At 42.2% G+C, this 25,421-nt stretch overlaps 1 protein-coding gene and 1 non-coding gene across 2 annotated transcripts; one reads left to right on the plus strand and one right to left on the minus strand.

Moving 5' to 3' along the window:
* The first annotated feature begins 10,224 nt into the window (after positions 1–10,224).
* Positions 10,225–11,187, plus strand: LOC142750620 (olfactory receptor 6B1-like). The gene has a single exon (XM_075859616.1). The coding sequence runs from the start codon at positions 10,225–10,227 to the stop codon at positions 11,185–11,187; it is 963 nt and encodes a 320-aa protein (XP_075715731.1).
* A 14,116-nt stretch (positions 11,188–25,303) lies between these two features.
* Positions 25,304–25,385, minus strand: TRNAS-GCU (transfer RNA serine (anticodon GCU)). The gene has a single exon. It is a non-coding gene; the product is annotated as a tRNA-Ser (tRNA).
* Between the last annotated feature and the right edge of the window lie 36 nt (positions 25,386–25,421).

Raw genomic sequence — 25,421 nt, forward strand, 5'->3', positions numbered from 1 at the left:
CATCTCTGCCCCTGTGCATACTTCTCCAGGAAGTTTTCGCCCACTGAGAGTAACTATGATATTGGCAACCGCAAACTCTTAGCCATTAAATGGGCATTTGAAGAGTGGCGCCACTTCCTGGAGGGGGCTAGGCACCAGGTAACGGTCCTTACCGACCACAAGAATCTGGTTTTCCTAGAATCTGCCCTGAGGCTAAACCCGAAACAAGCTCGATGGGCGCTATTTTTTACCAGATTCAACTTTTTGGTTACCTATAGGGCTGGGTCTAAAAATATTAAGGCCGATGCACCGTCGCGTAGCTTCATGGCCAGCCCTCCTTCGGAGGAAGATCCTGCTTGTATTTTGCCTCCCGGTATAATCATTTCTTCTATTGATTCTGATTTAGTCTCTGAAATTGCGGCTGATCAAGGTTCAGCTCCCGGGAACCTTCCTGAGGACAAACTGTTTGTTCCCCTGCAATACCGGCTAAGGGTACTTAGGGAAAATCATGAATCCGCACTATCTGGTCATCCAGGCATCCTGGGTACCAAACACCTCATTGCCAGAAACTATTGGTGGCCTGGGTTGCCTAAAGACGTTAAGGCCTACGTCGCCGCTTGTGAGGTTTGTGCTGGGTCCAAGACTCCCAGGTCCCGACTAGCGGGCTTACTACGTTCGTTGCCCATTCCCCAGAGACCTTGGACACATATCTCCATGGATTTTATCACCGATTTGCCTCCATCCCAAGGCAAGTCGGTGGTGTGGGTGGTAGTAGACCGCTTCAGTAAGATGTGCCACTTTGTGCCCCTCAAGAAACTACCCAACGCCAAGACGTTAGCTACCTTGTTTGTCAAACACATCCTGTGTCTCCATGGGGTCCCTGTCAATATTGTTTCGGACAGAGGGGTACAATTTGTTTATTTGTTTTGGAGAGCCTTCTGTAAGAAGTTGGAGATTGATCTGTCCTTCTCCTCTGCCTTCCATCCTGAAACCAATGGCCAAACTGAGAGGACTAATCAATCTCTAGAACAATATTTAAGGTGTTTTATCTCTGACTGTCAATATGATTGGGTCTCATTCATTCCCCTCGCTGAATTTTCCCTTAATAACCGGGTCAGTAACTCGTCAGGAGTCTCCCCCTTTTTCTGTCATTTTGGGTTTAATCCACGGTTCTCCTCCGTTTCACCTGGTAGTTCCAACAATCCCGAGGTAGAGGTCGTTCATCGGGAACTGTGCACTATCTGAGCCCAGGTTCAGAAGAACCTAGAGGCGTCCCAGAGCGTACAAAAAACTCTGGTTGATAGAAAACGTTCTGCTAACCCATTGTTTATGGTCGGGGATCTGGTGTGGTTATCGTCTAGGAACTTGCGTCTTAAGGTCCCGTCCAAGAAGTTTTCTCCCGGTTTATTGGGCCATATAAGGTCATTGAAGTCCTCAATCCTGTCTCCTTCCGGCTGGAGTTACCCCCATCTTTTCGTATACACGACGTGTTTCATGCCTCCTTCCTTAAACGCTGCTCCCCGTCCTTGGCTCCCTCGAGGAAACCTCCTGTTCCCGTTCTCACCCCTGAGGGGGTGGAATTCGAGGTGGCCAAGATTGTGGACAGCAAGATGGTCCAAGGCTCCCTCCAGTACCTGGTCCATTGGAGAGGATAAAGGCCTGAGGAGAGGACTTGGGTACCCGCCCGGGATGTTCACGCTGGGGTATTGGTCAGGAAGTTCCACCTTCGTTTCCCCAGTAAACCAGGTCCACTTAGAAAGGGTCCGGTGGCCTCTCATAAAAGGGGGGGGGTACTGTAAAGGATCTGCCTGGCACAGCTTCGGGGTTAACTCCCATAGGTAATCAGTCTACACCTGAATCTACGTCTCTGAGACTGACTCCATCTTCCACCACTCAGGATGGCAGGCTTAGGAGTGGGAGAGCCTATTGCAGCCTGGCCAGACGGAGCTAGCTCCCGCCCTCTGTCTATTTATACCTGCCTTTCCTGTTCCTCCCTTGCTTGTGATTCTTTCCGTGTGGTTTCCTGGCCCAGCTACAGCTCCTAACTATTTGATCCTGCTCCATACTGAACCTGGCTTACTGACTACTCTCCTGCTCTGCGTTTGGTACCTCGTGCTCTCCTGGTTTGACTTGGCTCGTTCACCACTCTGTTGCTCACGGTGTTGCCGTGGGCAACTGCCCCTTTCCCTTTGCTTTGTATTCCCTTGTATGTTTGTCTCGTGCACTTACTGAGCGTAGGGACCGCCGCCCAGTTGTACCCCGTCACCTAGGACGGGTAGTTGCAAGTAGGCAGGGACAGAGTGGCGGGTAGATTAGGGCTCACTTGTTCGTTTCCCTACCCCCGTCGTTACAGTATATATGTACTGAGCTTGGTTCTGGTGCTGTATTTATGTACTGAGCTTTGTTCTGGTGCTGTATTTATGTAGTGAGCTTTGTTCTGGTGCTGTATATATGTACTGAGCTTTGTTCTGGTGCTGTATTTATGTACTGAGCATTGTTCTGGTGCTGTATATATGTACTGAGCTTTGTTCTGGTGCTGTATTTATGTACTGAGCTTTGTTCTGGTGATGTATTTATGTTTTGGGCTTGTTTTTTGGTGCTGTATATATGTATAAACTTGGTTCTGGAGCTGTATTTATGTATTGAGTTTGGTTCTGGGGCTATATTTACAAAGTGAGCTTGGTTCTGGCGCTGTATATATGTATTGAGCCTGGTTCTGCTATTGTATTTATGTACTGAGCTTGGTCCGGGTGCTGTATTTATGTACTGGGGTTGGTTCTTGTCATGATCTAGGGGTATGTGAACCAACTAGGCAGCTCCGCCGTAGCAGAGTGGCAGCTGGCCAAGTCACAGTCTATACAAAGTTCATAGCACAAGGGTACCTGAGAAAGTCCAGACAGTAGCAGAAGCTTTTTAACACAGATGGGACTTAATGTGGCAGGTAGCGCCAGACGTGGCAGATGATACCAGTAGTGGCATGTGACACCACATGTGGTTTGTTACAGCAGGCGTGGCAGGTGACACCAGACGTGGTGTATAACAGCAAGTGTAGCGTATGACACCAGACGTGGTGTATAACTCCAACACTAGAAAGGCTCAGGAACAAATACAGCACGGGGTACATAATACAGGTAGCAGAGCACGGGAACACTGGGAGCAGGATACAACTAAGGGATAATTTGCAAGATGAACATGGCTAGACAACAACAACATCGCCCAGGCAAGGAATAGAAGGCCGGAGCCCTTTTTATAATCCAGGATGATCAGGGATAGATTAGGAAACCTAAACATATGCACGCACTGGCCCTTTAAGGCTGGGTCCAAGCGCGCACGCACACCCTAACATCGAGAGCAGGGTCGGGCGGCCACGAGTGCCGGCATCTACTAGGAGAGAGACACTGGCAGAATGCCAAAGGTCTGTGGCCGTGGCCGTCGCAAGGTAAGGAACGGCGGCGGTCCGTGACCACGGCCGTGATAGTTCTAGTATTGTATTTATGTACTGAGCTTTGTTCTGGTGCTGTGTTTATGTACTGAGCTTGGTTCTGGTGTTGTATTTATGTAATGAGCTTGGTTTTCGTGTTGTATATATGTACACAGCATGGTTCTGGTGCTGTATATATGTACTGAGCTTTGTTCTGGTGCTGTATTTATATACTGAGCTTGGTTCTGGTGCTGTATTTATATACTGAGCTTTGTTCTGGTAATGTGTTTATGTACTGAGCTTTGTTTTGGTGCTGTATTTATGTACTGAGCTTGGTTCCGGTAATGTATTTATGTACTGAGCATGGTTTTGGTACTGTATTTATGTATTGGGCTTGGTTCTGGTGATATATTTATATTTTAGGCTTGGTTCTGGTGCTGTATACAGTGAAGGAAATAAGTATTTGATCCCTTGCTGATTTTGTTAGTTTGCCCACTGTCAAAGTCATGAACAGTCTAGAATTTTTAGGCTAGGTTAATTTTACCGGTGAGAGATAGATTATATTTAAAAAAAAACAGAAAATCACATAGTCAAAATTATATATATTTATTTGCATTGTGCACAGAGAAATAAGTATTTGATCCCCTACCAACCATTAAGAGTTCAGGCTCCTCCAGACCAGTTACACGCTCCAAATCAACTTGGTGCCTGCATTAAAGACAGCTGTCTTAAATGGTCACCTGTATAAAAGACTCCTGTCCACAGACTCAATTAATAAGTCTGACTCTAACCTCTGCAACATGGGCAAGACCAAAGAGCTTTCTAAGGATGTCAGGGACAAGATAATAGACCTGCACAAGGCTGGAATGGGCTACAAAACCATAAGTAAGACGCTGGGTGAGAAGGAGACAACTGTTGGTGCAATAGTAAGAAAATGGAAGACATACAAAATGACTGTCAATCGACATAGAACTGGGGCTCCATGCAAAATCTCACCTCGTGGGGTATCCTTGATCCTGAGGAAGGTGAGAGCTCAGCTGAAAACTACACGGGGGGAACTTGTTAATGATCTCAAGGCAGCTGGGACCACAGTCACCAAGAAAACCATTGGTAACACATTACGCCGTAATGGATTAAAATCCTGCAGTGCCCGCAAGGTTCCCCTGCTCAAGAAGGCACATGTACAGGCCCGTCTGAAGTTTGCAAATGAACATCTGGATGATTCTGAGAGTGATTGGGAGAAGGTGCTGTGCTCAGATGAGACTAAAATTGAGCTCTTTGGCATTAACTCAACTCGCCGTGTTTGGAGGAAGAGAAATGCTGCCTATGACCCAAAGAACACCGTCCCCACTGGCAAGCATGGAGGTGGAAACATTATGTTTTGGGGGTGTTTCTCTAGCATGGAGGTGGAAACATTATGTTTTGGGGGTGTTTCTCTGCTAAGGGCACAGGATTACTTCACCGCATCAATGGGAGAATGGATGGAGCTATGTACCATCAAATCCTGAGTGACAACCTCCTTCCCTCCACCAGGACATTAAAAATGGCTCGTGGCTGGGTCTTCCAGCACGACAATGACCCGAAACATACAGCCAAGGCAACAAAGGAGTGGCTCAAAAAGAAGCACATTAAGGTCATGGAGTGGCCTAGCCAGTCTCCAGACCTTAATCCCATCGAAAATTTATGAAGGGAGCTGAAGATCTGAGTTGCCAAGCGACAGCCTCGAAATCTTAATGATTTACAGATGATCTGCCAAGAGGAGTGGGCCAAAATTCCATCTAACATGTGTGCAAACCTCATCATCAACTACAAAAAACGTCTGACTGCTGTGCTTGCCAACAAGGGTTTTGCCACCAAGTATTAAGTCTTGTTTGCCAAAGGGATCAAATACTTATTTCTCTGTGCACAATGCAAATAAATATATATAATTTTGACTATGTGATTTTCTTTTTTTTTTTAGATAATCTATCTCTCACTGGTAAAGTTAACCTAGCCTAAAAATTCTAGACTGTTCATGTCTTTTACAGTGGGCAAACTTACATAATCAGCAAGGGATCAAATACTTATTTCCTTCAATGTATATGTACTGAGCTTTATATTGGTGCTGTATTTACGTACTGAGCATGGTTCTGGTACTATATTTAGGTATTGAGCTTGGTTCTGGTGTTGTATTTATATACTGAGCTCGGTTCTGGTGTTGAATTTATGTGCTGAGTTTGGTTCGGCTGCTATATATATATGTATGTATGTACTGAGCTCGGATCAGGTATTGTATATATGTACTGAACTTGGTTCCGGTACTGTAGTCATGCACTGAGCTTAATTCTAGTGCTGTATATATGTACTGAGCTTAGTTCCTGTGCTGTATTTATGTACTGGGCTTAGTTTCTGTGCTGTATTTATGTACTGCGCTTGGTACTGGTTCTTTATTTATGTACTGAGCTTATTTCTGGTGCTGTGTCTTTATACTGAGCTTTGTTCTGGTACTGTATTTCTGTACTGAGCTTGGTACTGGTTCTGTATTTATGTACTGAGCTTGGTACTGGTTCTGTATTTATGTACTATGCTTGGTACTGGTTTTGTATTTGTGTACTGAGCCTAAACATCTGGTAGTAGGAAACTTTTATATATGATTACTGCAGCTGTGGTGAATTTTCATTATTCACACATGGATTCAACCATATTTAAAACTGTTTGTATAAAAACTCTCATTTAAAATGAGGATGGACTGGGTAGAGGCTTATTTAAAAAAGGAAACACATGTACAACAATTTTTTTTGAAAATTGAGAGAGCTCTATAGCAATCTTGCCTAGACACACACAAGAATTCATTAGAAAATGTTTTATTTAACAACATTTATTCAGGGTCAAATTTTATTGACTGATCCACCAGCCTCCCTCATATGATACAGACAATAAATTAGTATTGTGCGGAGGAGTTCCTGGTTCTACTTTGCTCATCTGGCCGTGGTCTTGTGCCAAGTCGGGTATGAGTTCTTAAAGTTCGATGAGAAGTTGTAAACATTAATATTGGGATTTAATATAAAAACAAAATTGTTACTATTAATGTTTATATTGCTCCCTCTTTTATTTACCTAACCTCACCATACGCAACTTTCCCCTTTCTTCCCCTCCCAGCTGAGATGTGAAAAGGTAGTATATACAGCATTTGTTTGTTTGTTTGTTTAGCTTTCCTTAAAAAAAAAAGCCCTTGTCATCTAGGCAATCTAATTGTTAAGAGATCTACCCTCAACTACAGGTTATATTTATATTTCTACTTTTAACTCATATTGATGTATCAGGACTTTAACATGTCCCAAACTTTTTTGTTTGCTGTTAAATGTTGCAAAAAGTTAATAAAAACATTTAAATACTAACATTAAAGCTCTATTCACATGACAGGGTCAAAGTGTCGGCCGTTAAAAACGTCCGTCTTGGTCCATTTTTGACAGCCGTTTTGCATCCGTTTTGCATTTGTTCCGTGTCCATGTTTCCTTTATTGATGGCCGAATGTGATACGATTTGCATTTGTTTTTCACTGTCCATTTTAAAAACTGATGAATTTTATTTGTAGATACTTCCACAGTGCACTCTATAGATGGTGCCACAGTTCCCTCTGTAGATAGTGCCACAGTGCCCTCTATAGATAGTGCCACAGTGCCCTCGTAGATAGTGCCACAGTTCCCTCTGTAGATACTGCTACTGGGCCCTCTGTAGATAGTGCCACAGTGTTCTCTGTAGATGGTGGCACAGTGCCCTCTGCAGATTGTGCCACAGTACCCTCTGTAGATAGTGCCACCAGTGACCTCTGTATATAGTGCCACAGTGCCCTCTGTAGACAGTGCCACAGTGCCCTCTATAGACAGTGCCACAGTGTCCTCTGTAGATACTGCCATATAGCACTCTGTAGAAAGTGCCACAGTGTCCTATGTAGATAGTGCCACAGTTCCCTCTGTAGATAATGCCACTGGGCCCTCTGTAGATAGTGCCACAGTGCTCTTAGTAGATGGTGGCACAGTGCCCTCTGCAGATTGTGCCACAGTACCCTCTGTAGATAGTGCCACCAGCGACCTCTGTATATAGTGCCACAGTGCCCTCTGTAGATAGTGCCACAGTGCCTCTGTAGATAGTGCCACAGTGCCCTCTATAGATAGTGCCACAGTGTCCTCTGTAGATACTGCCACAGTGCACTCTGTAGAAAGTACCACAGTGTCCTCTGTAGATAGTGCCACAATGCCCTCTGTAGAAAGTGCCGTTTGTAGATAGTGCCACAGTGCTCTTTTCAGATAATGCCACACAGCCCCTTGTAGATAATGCCACATACATCCTCTGTTGGAAGCGCCACACAGAGCCAACTGTAGATAGTGCCACACACCCTGTAGATAGCGCAACACAGCCTCCTGTAGATAGTGCCACACATAGCCTTGTAGATAGTGCCACACACCCTCTTGTCGATAGCATTGGTGCACCCTCTAGGAGTGTAATCCAGGGCATTGACGAAGCTCTGACCTGGGATTCCGCTCCAGAGGGAGCCCCTGACGTCAGTGTTTATATATGGACAGTGGCGTCAGAGACTCCTCCTGGAGCGGAATCCCTGGTCAGAGCATTGCCAGTGGAAACATGATAAATGCTTATGGCTGAAATGCCCCTTTAAGATACCCAAATTTTGTATTAACCTTATTCACATGAGACATAAAATCAAGAACTGCCACAAAAAAAGTTACATTTTTGGGATGTTTTCTGCAATTTTAACATGATTATAAACTCAGGAACCGGTCGACAGTTGACAATATTTGTTTGGATGTTTTCCATTGAAGTTTGGAAGCCTTCACCTCAGGAATCTTTTTGTGTACTTTTTGGATAATGATTTACAAACCTACTGTGTCTACTTTATCTAGAAGGCTGTTTCACTATTTTCCAATATCCTGTTTGTTTTTCAGGCTCTGTTGGCACAGGGCTTTGGTAGGTAGACCATATATGTACAAATGAATGGCGGAAATGGGTCAAGGGGTTGAAACAAGCTATACACAATATATAAATAATGATAAATTTTTGTTACATTTCCTAATTGCTTTCTTATTTATGAAATCATAACCAGTCCTCAGAGGTTCAATTACAATTTTCTTAACATATAAAAGCAACCAGACATAACCAGTAGTTTCTCGATATCCAGCTTCCGAAACTATACAACGTAAATAGAGACGTCGGCTTCTCTGACAAATGTGGACTCCTGAGGAAACCTTCAGTTATACATTAACTCGGATGAAAATCTTGAGACTAGATTCTAGCAGGAGATTACTCAAATGCTAAAACAACATCGTTTTATGGTAGGAGAAAGCAAAATCATGATATTTGCTTCTGAAAATCATTACAATTGTTAGTTATTTGCGTATAAAATCCTTATTAATTAGGTGGATCCTACTACAATCAATGAAATCACAAATTGCATGGGACTTATATAAACAGTATAGAATGTTTTCTCTAAAAAAAATTAAGATATAAAACTATTATATATCGGGCCTATTCCTGGTTGGTCCCATTTCTTTGCTATTGGGTGGTAAGAATCTGTTTAGGTCTCTTCTCTCTAGATAAACGACACTGTTAGCAAACAAGGGGAATTAATTGGCCAATGGGACATGGAAAATGGGTGGAAGGGAGAACAAAAACACCTTCAAATAATAAATTTTTTAGAACATTTTTAACTTTCCTTTTAATATGTATAAATTATTTTTTTTCAAACAAGTAACGTAAAGTAGTTAAACTTTCTACTATGAGGAGCAATGAATGGTCTTGGTGTACAAAACAAGGCAGGCTTTATGATTTTCTCTCTCTCTCACTCTCTTTTGTCTCTTTGAGATGCAATTTAAAATTACAACTGTGGGGGCCCACCATAATTTACATTTTATTTTAATGGAACAGTAACACACAAATAGGCCATTCTTCTCTAGGGTTTTCACTATCAGACCCCAAAATGAATCAAGACCCCTAAATAAGTTCAGATACACAGCGAGTATGTGTTTTAATTATCTGAGTGTTATGTAGAGTCAATATCATTTATTGTAGAGCATATGCGCTGAGCTAAATATTGTCCTCTATACAGTGGGAGCTTTCTATACCATTGGACCTCATATATATGTTGTTCTCCAATAGAGAAGGTTCATGGCTTATATTTCAAATTTATTGGACTTATAATAGGGTATTCTGAGTTGATAAAAAATATGAGGAAAGTGCCTCAATGCTGAACATGTGATTGCAACGCAGCCCAAAATAAGTTTTTTTTTTTATTGTTTGGACAATTCTATATAGCGCCCTTGTTTACATGCTGTCAGGGCTTGCTGTGGGCGGGATCACGATATCGGCAAATATCTATAAAATTATATTTCTATCTTCCGCCCTCCGGTCACTGCTCTACAGTTATACTTGCCACTTGTACAGTGATTTACTTTTCCTCATAAAAAATAATCTTCCCCTGGCTGTGATGTGCTTAACACAGAGGAGGAGGGAGTGGGAGAGAAATGGCATGTGATATGTTACATCCCGTACTTCTGGGCTTAATACCACATTAACAAAGTCCGAAAGGTTACAAAATCAGTCAAATTAAAAAATAAAGCAAGATCACGTGAAGGCATATCGGACGACTTTCAGAGACATTTTCTTGACACACAACACATTGGTGAGTGTTAAGCTGTATAATATTTATACCATTTAGATACATTTTTGAGGTTCAGAAAACCCCTTTAACTAAGCACTTAGAGTAATGAAAAAATCTTGATCTTTATCCCACTTAGTACAATTCATGTTTATATATTTTTCAGGCATTAACCATGACTGATGGAAACCAGTCAAGAGTAACAGAATTCCTACTTCTTGGTTTCCCGGGACTTAATGGTTTCAAAATTGTCGTCTTTCTTCTCATTCTTCTCATTTATATCATTACAATCTCAATTAATCTCTTTATTATTGTATTGGTTTCCACCAAACAGAAACTTAATTTCCCAATGTATTTCTTCCTCAAGCACCTCTCCTTAACAGAGATTTCCTTCTTAACCGCTGTCGTTCCCAACATGTTGCGTGTGATTTGGAATGAAGGGGCCACCATCTCCATAACTTGCTGCATTACTCAAACCTATGTCTATGTTGCTCTAGGAAGTACGGAGTGTTATCTCCTCACAGTAATATCCTATGACCGATATCTGGCCATATGCAACCCTTTGCGTTACACCACCATCATGGACAAACAACAGCACTATCTTGCCATTCTTTCCTGGGTTTTTGGATTCCTAATTACTCTAATTACACTCGGCTTCCTATGCCAACTCCATTTTTGTGGGCCAACAGTTATAGATCACTTCTTCAGTGATCTTATTCCTTTTGTAGAACTTTCATGTTCTCATACAAATGCCTTACAAATAGAGATTCTGGTCCTCACTTTTCCTATAGCCGTGATACCATTTTTTATCATTCTTAGCAGCTACTTATGTGTATTGATAACTATCCTGGGAATCTCTACCACCAGTGGAAGGAACAAAGCCTTCTCCACCTGTAGCTCCCACCTTTCGGTGGTGTCTCTGTATTATGGCACCATGCTTGCCATCTATTTGGTACCTGCTAAGGGACACTCGTCTAAAAACAAAGTCATAGTGTTAATGTACATAGTGGTCACACCTTTGTTTAATCCAATCATATATTGCTTGAGAAATCAAGAGATGAAGGCATCCATAGGAAATTTAATAACAAAAAAAACAGGAAAAAAAGTAATGGGGAATCATAGTTACAAGGAGAGATAAAAAAAAATCCTATTTAGCCTTGAAAAGAGAAAACTAAGGGGGGACATGATTAACTTATATAAATATATGAATGGCCCATAAAAGAAATATAGTGAAAACCTGTTCTATGTAAAACCCCCTCAAAAGACAAGTGGGCACTACCACAGTCTGGAGAAAAAAAAAGGTTCAATCTGCAGTGGCGACAAACCTTCTTTACTGTGAGAACTGTGAATCTTTGGAATAGCCGACCACAGGTGCTGGTTCTTTAATGTAAGAGCGGTGAATCTGTGGAATAGTCGACCACAGGTGCTGGTTCTTTACTGTGAGAACTGTGAATCTGTGAAATAGCCAACCTCAGGAGCTGGTCACAGCAGAAACAGGAGATGGCTTTAAAAAAGTCTTAGATAATTTCCTAGAACGAAAAAGTATCAGCTCCTATGTTAATGTGTAGAATTCTTGTTTGAATGTTGATCCGGTCTGATCACCACTAGGAATCAGGAGGAACATGTTTCCTTTATTTAGGACAGATTGTTTAATGCCTCATGTTTTTTTTTCTTTTTTTAAAACATCCTCTTGGTCAATTGGGGTAAAACAAAGTACTATATCCCTGCCCTTTCATCCATCCCTTGGCTGAACTTGATGGACATACAAGTCCCTCTCAATTAATTAGAATACCATCAAAATGTTAATTAATTCCAGTAAATCAATTAAAAAAGTGAAACTCATATATTCAATAGATTCATTACACACAGAGTGATCTATTTCCAGCATGTTTTTCCTTTAATGTTGAAGATTATGGCTAACAGTTAATAAAAAAAACTGAATTTAGTCTCTCAGAAAATTTGAATATTGGGTAAAAGTTCAAGATTGCAGACTCATGGTGTGACATTCTAGTCAGCTAATAAACACAAAACACCTGCATTGGTTGCCTAAGCCTTTAAATGGTCCAACAGTCTGGTTCAGTAGGCTACACAATCATGGGGAAGACTGCTGACTTGACAGTTATCCAGAAGACAGCCATTGACACCCTCCACAAGGAGGGGAAGCCACAAAAGGACATTGCTAGAGAAGCTGCTGTTCACAGAGTGCTGTATCCAAGCATATTAATGAAAAGTTGAGAGGAAGGAAAAAGTGTGGTAGAAAAAGGTTCACAAGCAACAGGGATAAACGCAGCTTTGAAAGGATTGTCAAGAAAAGACCATTGAAGAATCTGAGGGAGATTCACAAGGAGTGGACTGTGGCTGGAATCAGTGTTTCAGGAGCCACTGCACACAGACATATCCAGGACATGGGAGAAAACTGTTGCATTACTTTTGTCAAGCCACTCATGACCCAGAGACAACGTCAGAAGCGTCTTATCTTGGCTAAGGATAAAAAGAACTGGTCTGTTGCTAAATGGTCCAAAGTTCTGTTTTCAGATGAAAGGAAATTTGCATTTCATTTGGAAATCAAGGTCCTAGAGTCTGGAGGAAGAGGGGAGAGGCGTCAATCCAAGTAGCTTGCGGTCCAGTGTGAAGTTTCCACAGTCAGAGATGGTTTGGGGGCCATGTAATCTGTTAGTGTTGGTCCACTGTATTATATCAAGTCCAGAGTCAGCGCAGCGTCTACCAGGACATTTTCGAGCACTTCATGCTTCCCTCTGCTGGGAAGCTTTATGGAGATGCAGATTTATTTCTCCAACAGGACTTGGCACCTGCCCACACTGCCAGAAGTACCAATACCTGGTTTAATAACCACAGTATCACTGCGCTTGATTGGCCAGCAAACTCTCCTGACCTTAACCCCATAGATAATCTATGGAGTATTGTCAAGAGGAAGATGAGAGACACCAGACCCAACACTGCAGATGAGAAAAAGGCCGCTATCAAAGCAAGCAGGGATTCCATAACACCTCAGCAGTGCCACAGGCTGATCACCTCCATGCCACGCCGCATTGATAACACCTCAGCAGTGCCACAGGCTGATCGCCTCCATGCCACGCCGCATTGATAACACATTAGCACTGCCACAGGCTGATCGCCTCCATACCACGCCGCATTGATGCAGTAACTCATGAAAAAGGAGCTCTGACCAAGAATTGAGTGTATATACTGTATATAATTTTTCAGTAGGACAACATTTCGTTATTAAAAACATTTTTGAAATTTGGCTTATATAATATTATATAATATAGACACTACATTTTGGGTTTTCATTAACTGTTCCCATAATCATCAACATTAAAAGAAAAAAAATGCTGGAGGAAGATCCCTCAGTGTGTGATGAATCTATAGAATATATGAGCTTCACTATTTGAATTGAATTACTGAAATAAATGAACCTTTTGATGATATTCTAATTCATTTAGAAGGACCTGTACATTCTTTCAACCGTACTATGTAATTATGGATCCCTGTGGTCCTTCTATTCCTATTTTATCAAGTCTTATCAATGTAGGAGTCAATCAAACCTAACATTGTATGTGCAACTCAACTCTTGGATGTCTCTAAAGACCCATTTATACAAAACAATTTTTTTATTTGTTTCCACTCAGTCTGGCGGGGAGTGTCATGGCTGTCTAGCCCCTTCCAGACAAAATCAGGAGGGAACTAGATAGCAAAGGCATTTTAGGAAATGACCACTTATGTCCTCCCTATGCTCCTGGGCTTCCGCTTCCATCTCCCTTCTGTCTAGCATGAAATTACTGTGGAAAACCTGTCCTCTTCCACCCCTCGCACTGTTCAGAGAAATGCCCAATTGAACCTTTAGCTATTGATAAATGTTCATAAAGGGAATCAAGCTTATAGAAATCCAGAAAGTAGTCAGTGAGTGGGGCAAATGATTTGTCTTGGCCAATAAGCCGAGAGTGACTTGTTGTTTAGCATATATTATACATATGTCTCCTTTCAGATGGTTTCAATGCACCTTATACATCTTATAAGTACTTTAACATGAAGATGTATCTGTAAATAGATCCTTTTCATAATCACTAGTCTGTAATGTGTGGCATGCCATTATAGGAAACCATGTAGATGGGCAAAGCCCATATGATGACATAACTAGGGTTGGACCTGGGCACATTAGATAAAAGTATGTGAGAGAGCATGCATAAAGGGAAAGAAAGAGTTAACAATAGAATGGGTTCAGCCAAAGGGGTTTTCCAGGATTACAAAAACAAGGCTTCTTTCTTCCAGAAACAGCGCTTCAGCTAACCAATGGTTGTGTCTGATATTGTAGCTCCGTTCCATTTAAAGGAATACCTCAAAACTGCTGACAGGCTCATATAGTGGAGGGAATTTTAAGCTTATGTTTTTTCTTGAACGTGCAACTTGTATGACCAAAAACAAAAAAGGTATTTTTAAAATGCCCTTTCTCTCCACTTTATCGCCCAGTCAGCAGTTTTGAGACCTGCTGCCAGGTTCCCTTTAAGTGAATGGGCTAAACTGCAATTCCACACACAACCTGCGGACAAGTGTGGTATTGTTTTTCAAAGACAGCAGCCTTGCTTTACTAACCCTGGACGACCCCTTTACCTCCTGCCTCTTGAACTCAACCAATAAGATTGATAAGTATGGGTGATGAGCATTTTTTATTTATTTTTTTGTGGTATGGGAGCCAGCAGAGAGAGTTTCTACTTTTCTACACCTTTTCAGCTAGGCTGGCGCGTTGCCCGGGCCCAGAGAAAGTGACCATCTGAGTCTCAGTAACAAATACACTGGTGAGGCTACTCTATAAAGTGCGGTCAGTGGCAGGACCATCATAAGTAGAGGTCTAAGCAAGGAAATTCACAGTGCCCCCAAAATCAGGGCCATTTTAACACATTAATGGGCAGAGTGCAAAGATCTGATGAGTGCCCCCACACACGTAATAATGCCTATTTGGTGCCTCCTTTGTGCTCCACATATTACCCCCTTTAGGCCTCACACACTAATAATGCCCCCTTTATACTCCACTGTAATAGTTCTCCTCTTCATGTTTCCCATAGCAAATATATTGCCCCTTTTTTGCCCTACTGAATAATAATACCCACACAGGGTCATTAAGCAGGACCCCCTTTCTTCCTTGCCTCTACACCCCGTCGCTCTCTCCTGTGTTCTCTCACAAAACAGGTCCTGCCTCCTCCTCACATTCCTGACATTACCGCTTCAGTCTCCACTTTATGGGAAAGAAGATCAGAACTGGTTGCTGCCGGGACCCTCGTCCATAACAGCACTGCCCACAGCCTGCAAGCATAGGGTAAGTGATGCCCTCTGCTCCAAGTTTTAACTGTACTCATGTTAAGAAAATGGCGCTGCTGCCAAAGGGCCAGACACATCTTCTCTGTTTGACTTATAGCTAAAGCAGGCCTGCCCATGACAGTGAGAACCTCCATAATAGTAGCAGTTACATATGCCCTCAAAAAGTGTGACAACATCATGCCTCATAACAATCACAGTGCCCAATAATAGTGACAAAAAGCCATCATAAAATTGACAGCCACAGATATACCCATAACAGTGACAGCCACAATACCTCTATAACAGGGACAGTCACAGTGTCCCCTTAACAGTGCCAGCCACTGTGTCCCTAAAATAGCAATATTAACTGTGCCCCAGTTGACGTTTCTGCCACAGAGACACAAGGCCAGCCTAAAAGCCTCAATAATTATGCTAGCCAGAGGGGCCCCATAACTGTGCAAGCCACATAAGACCTAAAACTATGCCAGCCACACTGTTTTCCTTACTATATCAGCCATAGGGCCACCTTAACTGTGGCAGTCAGAGTGACCACGTATCTCCAAATGTCCAGACTAGGACTAGGACTGCTGATATGAATACAAAGGTCCTACCTCCCTCTGAGCTTAGTCGGACATTCCCTCCTCCAATCATCTATAGTTAGCATGCAGGTAGTGCTGAGTCAGTGTTTTGGTTTGCAATGCAATTCACATAGAGCTCCCCCTGTTGGCCACCTCTGACATTGTTTTACCAGTCCCTAAGTGCCCATGGCTAATAATGCCCCTAAGGTTCCACATCAACGCCATGATGGTCAACATTCCCAGTAGAAGCCTGGCCTAAGTGTAGTTCATCTTGGGGTTGGATGTTATAGCAGCCTTGTGTACGAAATATAATTTGCTGAAAGTTTTTTTCTAGCTATTAATTAATAAAAAGCTCAACCACAAATTCAGGTGATTTAGACTCTTCCTTTCAATAAGTCAATGGAGTGTGCTGTTTATGTGCACCCTGCTGCATTAGAACTTATCATGTTGCATTAAGGCCGTGTTCACAGAGTTTTTTGTAGGCAGAAAAAATCTGCCTCAGAATTCCATCAGGAATTTTGAGGCAGATTTTAAACTGCTTGCACGTATTTTTCCGAATTTTTTTTGTAGCGTTATTTGTTCACGGCCTCCGATTTCAATGGAAGGACAGGGGCAGAAATCGCACCAATGATGGACATGTCGCTGTATTTTTTCCGCGAGCGGCCAACAGCATCTGAGAAAAAATGCCTCTGCTTCCCATTGAAACCAATAGGAGGGGGGGGGGTGATTTCGGACATATCTTTGCTCTAATTCAAAATCAGCACCAATAAAACTCTGTGTGAACTGACCCTTAGTCTACCAGCTCTGACCTCGGATTTGTATAACTAGGCTTCTGTTTATCAATTCTGGTACCTGGTTTAGGAAACACCATCTGTAAGGCATCAGCAATAGCTATTGGAGACTACGGTATTGATTCCGACAAAACGACGGAACCCTTACACAATGGAGAAAAACAAAAGCCATTTGCACGAGATTGGTCACCATTGAAATCAATGGTGGTGCAAACGGAAACCTATGGTTTCTGTTTGTTTCAGTCAGGGCTCATAGAAAGCTCAGATGGAATGCCTGAACGGAGCCCTGACGAAGATGTGAATGAAGCCTTAGATTCTGCCCCCGATTAAGCCTAACCAAAAGCAATAGTGACACAGTGCACCCACGCCCCTGTCCAGAGGTAGGACGGTGACATGGATTATAATCAAAAACAACTATAGACATTTTTAGAACATATTGGAAATATGAAATATTTTTTGCTCAAATCCTCGGAAATCTATTTTAAGAAAAAATATATCATATTTGTTTTCAATTTCAGGTAATTTTACCCCTTCCAGCCGCCATTTTTCGGATTGTCACTTTCGTTTTTTCCTCCCCACCTTCCAAAACGCATAACTTTTTATTTTTCAGTCGATAAAGCCGTATGGGGCTTGTTTTTTTCAGGACGAGTTGTAGATTTCCACGGCAACATTTAGTGTACCAAATAAAGTAGTGGGAAACGGGAAAACAAAATGTGTGGGGCGGAATAGGTAAAAAACAGAAATTCCTCAATATTTTGGGGGGTTTGGTTTTTACGGTGTTCGCTGTGCGGTTAAAATGGCATTTTAACTTTATTCTGTTGGTCAATACAATTACGGTGATACCAAATTTCTGTAGAGGTTTTTTATGTTTCCTACAAGGAAAAAAACTGATTGTTAAAAATACAATCTGTGATTTGTCACTTTATTCTGAGAGCCGACATTTTTTTTTAGTTGATTGAGTGATATGAGGGCTTATTTTTTGCGGTGCGAGCTGTAGTTTCTATTGGTACCATTTTGGGGTACATGAGACTTTTTGATCACTTTTAATTCCATATTTTGTGCGAGATGACGTGACCAAAAAACTGTGATTCTGTATTAATTATTTATTTTTCACGTGTTTCACTGTGCGGGTTAAATAATGGTATATTGCGATTGTTCAGACTTTTATATATTCATTGTTTACATTGTGCTTGAGGCAAAATGGGAAAATATTTTTTCTAACTTTTAATATTATTGTTTTTTTATAGTATATTAAAAAAAAACTTTTACTGTATTTAACTTCTTTTCCTAGGGCTTCAACCAGCAATTGTTGGATCGCTTGTATGATCTACTGCAATACTAATGTATATCGTTATACTGAAAAACTCTCCTATGAAGCTCTGCTGGAAGCAGGGCTACATAGGAGTACAAAGATGGCAGACCTGGGGATCTTTATCAGGCCCCCAGGCTGCTATGCCAACCATCGGCACTGCACGATTGCATCGCGGGGGGGGGGGCGTTGCAACGTTACAGTTTTTCTAACCACTCAGTCACTATTAACCGCTGCCACTAAGGGGTTAAACGTGCAGGATCTCGCTCAAGCGGGACACCACTCATTACAATGGAGTGTCAGCTGTAAGATACAGCTGAGACGCTTGTTCATTAGAGCGGGCTCAGCCCGTGAGTCTGCTCCATACTTCCCCACCCGACGTGCAACATACATATACGCCGGATGATGGGAAGGGGTTAAATTAATAAATGCAAAGGACAGAATTGATTTGCCTAGTTCAAGATTTGCTGACAACCAGGTCCATTCATGAACTCACAAGAATCATTAGAGAAGATGTTTTTTTTTTAATGTATAGATATAAAATTAATAAATATGTTCTTAAAAAATCTTTCATTGCTTCATTACCTCAGTCAATTAAGCTAAACTGCAATGTAAATCCAAAGGTTTTTAACTTTGGCACAACCTTTCACAATGTTTTTAACAGATAATAAAATATTGGCCAGGATGTTTTTGAATGTGAATTCACTTCCCACGACATCCACAACTCTTCTTAGACGTGTGTATTATTTATTGTTAATGAATCCTGACTCCAACCTCTCTTACCACAACCTTCTCTCCTTTACTATCACATATTCTCTGCCTCCTCAGGTCATCCCTACCTGTCAGACATACAGAAATCTACATTCTATTAACACTCAGCAACTCATAGACAGTCTACAGTCCTCATTGTCCCCTATCTCTTCCCTCTCCTGTCCCAATCTGGCCATCAAACATTATAAAAACACTCTAAAAAACGCATTGGAAGAAGCAGCCCCCCCTACACTCCGAACCACTCGACAAAGACGACGACAACCCTGGCACACACCCAAATCCAGCTTTCTTCAGCGGTGCTTGAGATGTGCCGAACGACTGTGGAGAAAATCACATTTGGATGCAGATTTCCTCCATTACAAATTTATGCTCAAAATTTACAACTCTGCCCTTCACCGAGCCAAACAAGTCTACTTCACTTCTCTCATCTCCACACTATCTAATAATCCAAAACGCCTCTGATACTTTTCACTCCCTCCTTAGTCCTAAAGTGCAGATCTTAGTGCTGAAGAACTGGCCACTTATTTTAAAATAAAAATTTACAAGCATGATATTATCTCCCAGTCCCCGAGTAACATCGATCCCCTTCCCCCGCACACTCCCTCTTCTTCACTTTCAGCGTTTGACCCAATAACAGAAAAAGTCACTGCCCTCTCTTCATCTCGTTCCACTACCTGTCCTAGTGATCCTGTCCCCTCAGACCTCCTCCAGTCCCTCTCCCCAGCTCTCACTAGTCACCTGACTAATATTTAACCTTTCTCTTTCCTCTGGTATCTTTCCCTCCTCTTTTAAACACGCCATTATAAACCCATTACTGAAAAAAACAACTCTTGACCCAACCAGCGCTGCTAAATACGACCAGTCTCTAATCTGCCCTTCATCTCCAAACTCCTGGAACGCTTGGTCTACTCTCGCCTTATCCACTATCTCTCTGCTAACTCCATTCTTGACCCCTTACAATCTGGTTTCCGCACTCTACACTCCACAGAAACTGCCCTTACTAAAGTCTCAAATGATCTCTTGGCGGCTAAATCGGACGGTAAATCCTCTCTCCTGATTCTTTTGGATCTCTCTGCAGCCTTTGACACTGTAGACCACAAACTCCTACTTAACATGCTCCACTAAATTGGCTCTCTCTTGGTTTTCCTCCTATCTCTCTGACCGCTCGTTCAGTGTATCATTTGCTGGTTCTACTTCTTCTCCTCTTCCCCTTGCAATCGGGGTTCCTCAGGGATCAGTCCTAGGTCCGCTCCTCTTTTCTCTCTACACAGCACCTATTCGACAAACTATCATCAGATTTGGCTTACAGTGCCATCTCTATGCTGATGACACCCAATTATATGCCTCTTCCAGTGACATAAACTCTGCCCTAATACAAAACACTAGTGATTGTCTGTCCGCTGTCTCTAACATCATGTCCTCTCTCTATCTAAAACTGAATCTTTCTAAAACTGAGCTCCTTGTGTTCCCACCATCTACTAACCGACCTAAACCAGATGTCTCCATCTCAGTGTGTATCACTATCATAACTCCTAGGCAGCACGCCCGCTGTCTCTATCACTACCATAACTCCTAGGCAGCACGCCCGCTGTCTCTATCGCTACCATGACTCCTAGGCAGCACGCCCGCTGTCTCTATCACTACCATAACTCCTAGGCAGGACGCCCGCTATCTCTATCACTACCATAACTCCTAAGCAGCACGCCCGCTGTCTCTATCACTACCATAACTCCTAGGCAGCACGCCCGCTGTCTCTATCACTACCATAACTCCTAAGCAGCACGCCCGCTGTTTCTATCACTACCATAACTACTAGGCAGGACGCCCGCTGTCTCTATCACTACCATAACTCCTAAGCAGCACGCCCGCTGTCTCGAGGTTAGTTTTGGCATCCGATCTTGCCTTTACTCCTCACATTCAATCACTTTCACGCTCCTATCATTTTCACCTCAAAAACATCTCCAGAATCCACCCTTATCTTACGGAGGAAACAGCCAAAACTCTCATTGTTGCTCTGATTCACTCTCGTCTTGACTACTGTAACTCATTATTAGTCGGTCTTCCCCTCACTAAACTCTCCCCTCTCCAATCTATCCTCAATGCAGCAGCCAGGCTCATCTTTCTGACCAACCGCTACACCAACGCCTCTACCCTGTGCCAGTCACTACACTGGTTGCCCATCCCCTTCAGAATTAAATTCAAACTTATTACTCTCACCCACAAAGCTCTCCACAGTGCTGCACCTCCTTACATCTCCTCCCTCATCTCTGTCTACCACCCTACTCGCGCTCTACGTTCTGCTAACGACATTAGATTAAAATCCTTCATAATCCGAACCTCCCACTCCCGTCTCCAAGATTTTTCTCGTGCTGCACCGTCCTCTGGAATGCGCTACCCCAGACAACAAGATTAATTCCCAATATCTACAGTTCTAAATGTTCCGTCAAAACACATCTTTTTAGAAAGGCCTATAATATCCCATATCTGACTCCTTTCCTTGACCCCATTAGTCATCAGAATAAGATTTCCTCACACCTCTTGCACCGTGCTGCACTTCATGTCCGTCATACACAGATACTGGCTGGTGACCGGCTCATGCAGCTTTATGTGTACCACCCATGGCTGGACTATTGTACTGAACAAACACTTTTACGCATGGTGTCTCCCTTATTACCTCATAGATTGTAAGCTCTTGCGAGCAGGGTCCTCAATCATCCTGTCTGAATTGTAAATTAGCTTTGTCACTATGTAATGTCTGATATAGTCTGTTTATATTCCCTCTAAATTGTAAAGTGCGGCATAATATGTTGGCGCTATATAAAAAAAGATTATTATTATTATTATTATTATTATTATTATTATTATTATTATTATTAGTCCTCTCCAGGCTGCTGTCTGTTTCCTGTAGATGATGTAAGGCTTTAACCAACCAATCATATCTGTTCTTCTCTGTAGTGGGCTGGAGTCTGCCCTCTGCCTGTGGCATGCTGCATGCTGCTGCACAGGGCACTGTCTCCAGCCTCTCCAGTGTGTTACACCTCAATATGTGGCTCCCAGCATTCTGTTCACATCCTGTTCACATCATTTGTAATTATTTATGTACTCTATATAGGATACCCATCCCTACAGTTATATACAATCAAGCACACATCCATGCAATCTCCATAGGCAAACATTGCTAGTAGGTCGGGTGATACTGAAAAGCTCAGTCACTTTAAAAATGATACTATCATAGGAGGCCTCCTTTGCTACAGGTCAGTTTCTGAACGGCTAGATCTGTTCCAGTCACCTTTGAGTATTGTTATTGTAAAGCGGAAGCATCTAGGAGTAACAAAAGCTCAGCTACAAAGCGCTAGACCACGTGAAATCCCAGAGCGGGGCCACTGAGTCCTGAAGCGCTTGGTACATACAAATCTTCTATCCTCTGCTTTATCACTTATTACAGAGATCCAAACTGACTCTGGAAGTGACATCAGCACAAGAACTGTGTATTGAGAGAGCTTCATGAAATGGGTTTCGATGGTCGCTGCACATAAGTATAAAATCACCTTGCACAATGCCAAGCGTGGGCTGGAGTGGTGTAAAGCACGCGTTATTGGACTCTGGGGCAGCGTGTTCTCTCGACTGATGAATCATATCTCACTATATGGTAGTCTGATGGAGAAATCTGGGTTTGATGGATGCCAAGAGAATGCTACCTACGAGAATTCATAGCGCCTACTGCAACATTTGGTGGAGAAGGGATAATGGTCTGGGGCCGTATTTCAGCGTTTGGCTGATTATATCCATTAAAGGGTAATGTTATTACTAGAGAATAGATTTTAGACAATTGTTTGCTTCCATATTTGTGTCAACGAACACACTGAAAAATCTTGTGAAAAACCTTCCCAGAAAAGTGGGGTCTATTAAAAGGAAACCCATCTCCATATTAAAGTCCACGGGTTTTGGAATGGGATGTCTAATATGCTCATACAGGTTGGATGGTCAGGTGGTCACATACTTTTGGTTATATTGTGTAACTTTAGCTACTGATAGACATGATATAAGCCACACTTCCTCATGTGATTTCATATCAAGGATTTTTTGGTATGAAGTTAGCAGCTCTACTGCCGGCAGACACTGATTTCTGCAATGAAGACGGTGGACGGAAGCTGGACTAATCTTTTATAAAATGCAAATTAGAGGTGGATAGAGGGAGAATAGAAGAACATGAAATGCGTGCTAGGTTAGGTGGAGACGATGTTATAATGTGCCTACGGTTCTCAATAGAGATATATCTTTGGACATCTTTCTGGCTGAACCAAAGTTACACTTTTTGTCTGGAATATCTCTGCAGGAAGGATAAACTTTCGGACTCCCCACTTCAAAGTCAATGCCCATTGATGAGACACCAAGGATGGACTTCTGGCTGGGACACCCAAAGGTATTGTCCAAACCAGACAACCAAGCAAGATAACCAAGCCAGATATAATATATTCAGTAAATTATGTGACACGTTTATTTTTCAGAATAGTTTTTGCCTATCGTTTATCTTTCCCACTAAATAACTTTTTCATAACAACTCTCATGCCTTGATTCCTCAAGCAGTATATGATCGGTTTGAGCAGATGTGTTACTATCGTGTATAAAAAAGCAATCAATTTGTTGAGGGCCAAGGTCTCCTCATTGGCCGAAACCATGTAGTTAGTGATGAGTGTCCTGTAGTACAACATGGGCGTGGTGAGGTGGGAGCTACAGGTGGAGCAGGTTTTCTGTCTTCCTTGTGCAGAGGAGATTCTAAGAAATGTTATAAATACACAAAGGTAGCTCATGATAACTAAAATAAAAAATATGACAATTGAAGGAATAGCAACAAGCAGAATGTGTTACTGCATCGTGGCTCCCTCCGGCAGTAACAACTGGTCACTAAAGTTAGAGAACTCAGACCCACAATGCTCGGCTTTTTGTCCATGAGACTTTTCTGTATCTGTCGTACAAGTCAGATAATAAAACTAGAAAGGGCGCGTGTCTGTAGTAAATATGACAATTGTCACTTGCACTTTTCCTTCCCATTAAGCCACTTTTTCTTACCTCCCATTGTTTATAGACCAGTGAAGGAGATTTGAGTACAACAGCTGTAATAGAAGTGCCCTCCCCCCCACAAGAAGTCTTCAGCTATACAACCTGATTAAGGGATCTGTGGAGAATAATGACATTGGACTGTATCGAAAGAAGGTCACCTTAACCCCGTTTTGCCTGGTGTAGTTGGCTGCAAGCTGCCGATTACAGGTAGGGCCTAGTAGAGAGGGAGAAAGCTCTGCTCGGCTGTTTCCATAACTCCCATAAAGCAGGACCTGCATCTATCAGACATTTATGACATATCCTGTAGATACACCATAAATGTCTAAGATGGGAAAACACCTTTAAAAAACAAGCATTTATTTTCTTTTACACATCGTCGTATTCCAGGAGTCGTAGCTTTTTTACTTTTCCGTCGATTATGAGTCATCAAAGTCAAAGTATGCCAGCTTCACTCCAGCGTTTTAGGGTTCAGGTGGCTAAAAAATTCAGAGCGCGCTAGAGTGTGTTTTAGAGTCTATTTTACCTTTTGGGACTGAAAGTTTTGTATGGACAGACGCGGTCCGTTAAAGCATTTCGCCGTCACCGCTGGTGGTGAAAAGTGAAAAATGAAATCTTCAGGGAAGCGACCGGCGTCGTTTCTGACTCCGGAAGTTTACCACTAAAGTTCTAAGCAAGAAAAATGTGCAGTTTTGTGGTGGTGGCATGCTCGGTTCACGCCCAGCAAAAATGTTCAAAGCGCGTTGGCGAACATTGTTTTCTTTTTAATTATTGTTAGTTTGTGTTTTTATTTATTTAAATATTATATTCAATTTATTTATGTTTTCCTATAAAATGTTTTTTTTTATTAACACTTTTTTATTTTTACATGTGCTTCCATTTTTTTATTGCATCTCTTCACAATACATACACAGATGCTATACGGCAGCTACAGGGCATAGGAGAGTAGGGACGGGAGACGACCCTATCCCCTATGCTTCTGCTGTTGTAACTCTGAACAGTGCATGCTCTGTGGAATGCACAGTTCACATAGACCCAGCATAGAAGCTGGTTTGTGGGGGGAAAGACAGCGCCATTTTTTTTAGGACCGGCAGCAGGTAAGGTGCATGTGTGTGTGTGCGTGCGTAAGGAGGAGTGTGTGTTGTGAGGGTGGGGGGGGGTGTTTTGCATGTGAACAGGGCCTAAGAGTGCATACAAACAGTGCGGTTTTGCTGCATTTTTCTCGCACAGCCTAAAACCACATTGAAAAATGCATACGTTTTTACCGCAGTTTTCAATGCGGTTATGATGAGAACGTGCCAAAACCATACTGTGTAAATACACCCTAGGAAAATATTTTTTTATTGAACTAAAATCTCCCCCAAACAATCCTCAGAAAAAGTTTTATTTAAAAAAAATAACGTAATTTGCGACACATTCCCTTAAAAAATGTTCCGACAAGGATGGGATTTGAACCCATGCGTGCAGAGCACAATGGATTAGCAGTCCATCGCCTTAACCACTCGGCCACCTTGTCTACAGCTATTTTATGGTCATACCTCGTTCCTCAAAA

This window comes from Rhinoderma darwinii, chromosome 3, assembly GCF_050947455.1.
Source record: "Rhinoderma darwinii isolate aRhiDar2 chromosome 3, aRhiDar2.hap1, whole genome shotgun sequence".
NCBI lineage: Eukaryota > Metazoa > Chordata > Amphibia > Anura > Rhinodermatidae > Rhinoderma > Rhinoderma darwinii.